We start from the raw sequence: 5,164 nt of genomic DNA, 5'->3' as shown, positions 1-5,164 counted from the left end.
GGCACCCTCACAGGAAAGAGGTTTTGCCCCATATTTCAGTGGAATCTCCCGTGTTCCAGTTTGTGCCCATTGCCCCTTGTCCTGTCACTGGCCACCACTGAGCAGAGTCTGGCCCCATCCTCTTGCCACCCGCCCTTTAGATATTGATAAACATTGATCAGGTCCCCTCTCAGTCTGGTCTTCTCCAGACTGAGCAGCCCCAGCTCTCTCAGTCTTTCCTCATCAGAAAGATACTCCACGCCCCTTCATCATCTCCGTGGCCTCCACTGGACTCTCTCCAGCAGTTCCCTGTCCCTCTGGAACTGGGGAGCCCAGAACTGGACACACCACTCCAGCTGTGGCCTCACCAGGGCAGAGTAGAGGGGGAGGAGAACCTCCCTCGACCTGCTGGTCACACTCTTCTTAATGTTTGTACCTTTTTTTTAATATAATCTGTTGTGATTTGATGTGTTTGGGTTCTTGTGTTTTTGTTTTTTTTTTCCTTTGTTGGCAATTAACATATTAGCAAATTCAGTCTAGTTCCCTACATCCAGCACAGTGGGAGCCGTGTGCTACCAAATAACTTCTTTAAAGCACGTCAAAAGACTTGATTTTTAGAGAAAATACCTTAACAATGAAACAGACCTTACCTTTTGCCATTCCAAAGGGCTCACCAGTCTTTAGGTTTGTGAGGGTTCTGCTCCTCAGCTTTCTAAAGTTTGTCAGCCCAGAAGATAAGAAAGGCAGTACGGATAGCAAAGTTGTTTTATTGATGTCAAATGAATAATTAGAGTATCTGTTCCAGTGCTGACTCTCTAATAATACAGTTAGATATGTATACATTGTTAACTGATGTTGATCAGCTGAGAATAAAATTCAACTAAAGCAGTTAATGCTAAATACATAAATTAGTGGTGTTTCATGTGAATTACAATGGATTTCGTATATATGTTGAGAGCATAGCAAGTCTGTTAAATTTAATTTGTTCTACTTGAGAGGTTTTTTCCTGTTGGTGCTAGATCTATTACTGAGACAAAAGGAGACTTTCTAGAAAAAGAAGGGCTTTCACCTATCAGCAAATTGATGAAGAAGGATATTTTAAAAGTGTTGTCCTAAAACTATTTATATGTCTTCCTCTTCTAGATATCCGGGACACTGTGAAGTACAAAGAAGTCATGAAACAGTATCCTTTTTTGTCTGAATAATGACATTTGAAATCTCAGATTCTGTGAAAATAGTCTGTCACTTCTGCACACTATGATGAAGAGGGCAGGAGGTGTTGGGGATGATGGTAATGCAGAACATTACATCAAGATCAGAAGTTTTTTACTATGTATTTCTTGCATGTGAGAGTCCTAAGAAGAACTCATTTTCTCCTTTGCCTAATTCTGCCTACTGATAGTGCATTTTTACAAATAATAGGCACTCTGCCCACATCTTTTTTTTTTTTCCATTTTTCTTTCAAAGAACTTGTATCTTTCTTTGTGGAAGCCAGCAGCCTTTTCCCCATGTTCTAACAAGTCTAATTTTATTCCTTATAAACAAACATGCAAATTCCTATTTGCTTGTAGTAGGTGAGGAAACTATTTTCACATTGTTTGGCCATAATCAAAGCACTGTTGTCTTTCTGAATATCAGAGACATTGGATTGTTGACTCTTGCTGAACAGCAGTTTGATAACTGTAGTTCAGTAACATTATGGTAAAATGACTGCATCTCAGTATGGGGTATGGAGTTCCTTTGTCTCCTAAGTAATAGCTTGTGCAGATAGAGATGACGTACAGTGTTTGGATTTGCTTTGCTAGTGTGACTCTTAAATTTAGTATTTTAGACGAGAATAAAGATGGTGGAGAATAGGATTCTTGATTTTGGCTGTTGTTTGATTTGGAGTTACCAACAAATCATCATCCAAGTATAAGTTTCAGTTTAGTACTCAGGTATGTTGTTTGTGTTACTGTTAGCCATTCCTGGAGTTTAAGCATCTCATTAAATAGTGGTTAAGGAGGGTGTCTGGCCTCGTGTTTGGATACTGAGAGTAGTGGCCCTAGAAGACAGTGTTTACTGATGAATGAGTGCTGGTTCTTATAGAGTTTAAAAAAAAATTATATTTGTTTCTTTGAACATAATTAGTATATAGATCTGTATGCATGAAAAAAGATGTTTAAATCTTCATGTTTAAGCTGACACTTCAAGTATCTTTACAGCGTTCATTCCCATTATCATTTATATTCTGCTGAAAAATTATTTATGCAATAAATCTTTTATTTATCTTTTGAAGTACAATTTTTTAAAATTAAGTGCATTCAGGGCATTGTTAAATTCTGAATTACTGGCTGCATTGTAAATCCTTCTGGAAAGACAAAGATGGCTTTGATGTAAACACATACCTATATTTTAGAATCATAGAATCATAGAATGGTTTGGGTTGGAAGGGACCTTAAAGATCATCTAGTTCCAACCCCCCTGCCATGAGCAGGGACACCTTACACTAGATCAGGTTACTCAAAGCCTCATCCACCCTGGTCTTAAACACTTCCAGGGAGGGGGCATCTACAACCTCTTTTTGTCTTTGTCCAGAGTGGTAATGCTTGAATAATGGCGAGGGGAAGTCACGGCATAGACTCTTTTCCTTTTGTCAATCACACGCTTGGGCAAGAGAGAGACCACTTTGTATTTGTTATGCTACTGCATCACTTAGAAGACTTAGTTGTTTATTAGGGGTATTGTCTTTTGCTCCAAGGTATCCACTGTGCATTGTATATGGCCAACTATTATCAGAATTGAAAAAGAAACCCTGTGAGATGTGCATAATCATCTGCTTTCCTTAATGAAGCATTTAGATATGGGCTGGGCCCAAATGGTGGCATAGTGACCTCCCTCAATCTCTTTGCTACAAGATTTGATCAGGTACGAGGACAAGGTTGTTCCTTTGTGATATTGTGCTACAATACTATGCTGGGAGACTGTGGGGTTTTTGTGTATTTGAAGTCTTAGAGAACACTGTATTTGGTTAGCCTCCTAATCATACAGAACCATGTCTTTTACAAAGCAGACAAACACATTAGCTTTCATTTGAGAGATTTCAGTTTTTCAGCTTTTTAAAAAGCAAAATTTAGAAGCCACGTGTACAGAATATGCTTTAGTCTTTGTACATAACTGTTCTGTTGCACTGTGTTCACTATAAAATCTTTCATTTGAATACTCTGATTTTGAAGTAAGGAAGCTCACTTCTGGAAACAGGTTAAGTTTTCCTAGGGTTATTTGGTAATTGACTGCTCTCTTAAATCATAATGCTAAATGGGAACTTATGCATTGAGACGGTGCACAGTCTCTTAGTAAAAAAGTAGAGAACAACTGCCTTTGTTTTACCATTTCTTTATCCAGGTATTAGAACACAGACAAAATAAAGCTTTTCTTTGACCTATGCAGTGTCTGAGCATTTTCCACCCTTCCTTAGAAGGCATTTTCATACACTGAAAAGCTTAGACTTTAATCTTCTTTTGAGACACACATGCAGCTGTGCAAGTTAATGTTGTTTCGGTTATGAAATTATTATGAAAGCTTCCTGTTGTGAGCCTAAGTATATTCATTTTTCAATCAGGTGATGAAGTTTATTGAAAAAAGACAAAATGCATCCAAGTGAGTACATTCTACCGAGTTCTACTTTTCTGGGATTAGTGTGGGAAAACCATGTGAAATCCTAAAAAGGTTTTTTGTATGTTTTCTAGTTGTTTTTCAGCCTTGTTTTATAGATTTTATGTGGAAAAGAGCATAGAATTAGAACAGATAAACTAGTCTTCAGATAAGTTGAAGAAATGTCTGCTGATTCCAGTTCTGCTTTTCTTGTCTTCCATTAGACTGTCACTTTTTCTCACGCACTGTTCAAATAGGCAACAATTAATTCTTCTTCTGAAGTGTTTGCAGTACTGAGTGTCTGTCAAATTGATGCCTTCAGCTTTAGTAGAATCTAAAGAGAGTATGTGCTTCTTAGTTACAGAAATCACACAGGAAATTTTCAGCCATGCCCATAAATCTTGTCACTGTTTGGGAGAAGCTTTTCTGATCTGTAACAGAATAATCATGTGATTTGCAATTACATGCTTGTGGTAATCTAGTCAGAACAGGACCTTGTGCTTAACTAATTTTCCTTTACTGTTTTTCGGGGGTGCCTTTTAACAGGTATGTTATTATTGACACACCAGGGCAAATTGAGGTATTCACCTGGTCAGCATCAGGAACCATCATAACTGAGGCCTTGGTAAGTGTTTTCTACATGACTTGACAGTGAGGCTTTGTGAAAGAAGTGGCTGTTGAAAAGCTTATACTTCTAATGAAAATATCTTTTACTTTGTGTTTCCAGGCTTCCTCTTTTCCTTCAGTTGTTGTTTATGTGATGGACACCTCTCGCAGTACTAACCCTATCACCTTTATGTCCAACATGTTGTACGCCTGCAGGTAAGAAAAGCTGAAAATGCAGTGCATCTGCTTTGATTGCTGTGTCACTTTGGTACTTGTTTTGGAGGGGAATGATAGATGGTTTGGGTTGGAAGGGACCTTTAAAGACTATCTAATCCACCCCACTTGCCACAGGCAGGGACATCTTTCACTAGACCAGGTTGCTCAAAAACCTGTCCAACCTGACCTTGAACACTTCCAATGACTGAGCATCCACAACTTCTCTGGGCAACCTGCTCCAATGTCTTGCCACTATCATAATAAAAAAATTTCTTATGTCCAATCTAAATATCCCCTCTTTCAGTTCAAAACTGTCACCCCTTGTCCTGTCACTACAGGCCTTATGAAAAAGTCTCTCTCTGTCTCTCTTATAAGCCCCTTTTCTATACTGAAAGGTCACAATGGTAACCTGCTGAAAGGTCTCCCTTGTGCCTTCCCTTCTCCAGGCCAACCCCGACTCTCTCAGCCTTTCTTCACAGGAAAGGTGTTCCAGTCCTCTCATTGTTTTTGTGGCCCTCTTCTGGACCTGCTTTAGCAAGTCCCTGTCTTTCTTGTACTGCGGGCCCCAGAACTGGAGGCATCACTGCAGGTGGGGTGTCAGGAGAGCGGAACAGAGGGGCAGAATCCCCTCCCTCCACCTGCTGCCCACGCTGCTCTGGGTGCAGCCCAGGATACAATTGCCTTTCTGGGCTGTAAGCGCACATTGATGCCTCATATCCACTCAATCTGC

General features: G+C 39.6%; 1 protein-coding gene across 1 annotated transcript; it reads left to right on the top strand.

The window, feature by feature from the left end:
• Nucleotides 1–1,122: 1,122 nt before the first annotated feature.
• On the top strand, nucleotides 1,123–4,434 carry LOC114818482 (GPN-loop GTPase 1; the record flags this gene model as incomplete). The annotated part of the gene is made up of 5 exons (XM_029084500.1): nucleotides 1,123–1,162; nucleotides 2,820–2,886; nucleotides 3,581–3,618; nucleotides 4,159–4,237; nucleotides 4,340–4,434. Coding segments are annotated over 5 exons (319 nt in total), but the record flags the coding sequence as incomplete, so codon positions are not given.
• Between the last annotated feature and the right edge of the window lie 730 nt (nucleotides 4,435–5,164).

Source organism: Antrostomus carolinensis, unplaced genomic scaffold, assembly GCF_000700745.2.
Source record: "Antrostomus carolinensis isolate BGI_N321 unplaced genomic scaffold, ASM70074v2 scaffold25594, whole genome shotgun sequence".
Classification (NCBI taxonomy): domain Eukaryota; kingdom Metazoa; phylum Chordata; class Aves; order Caprimulgiformes; family Caprimulgidae; genus Antrostomus; species Antrostomus carolinensis.
This window is presented reverse-complemented; position numbering and strand designations above follow the sequence as displayed.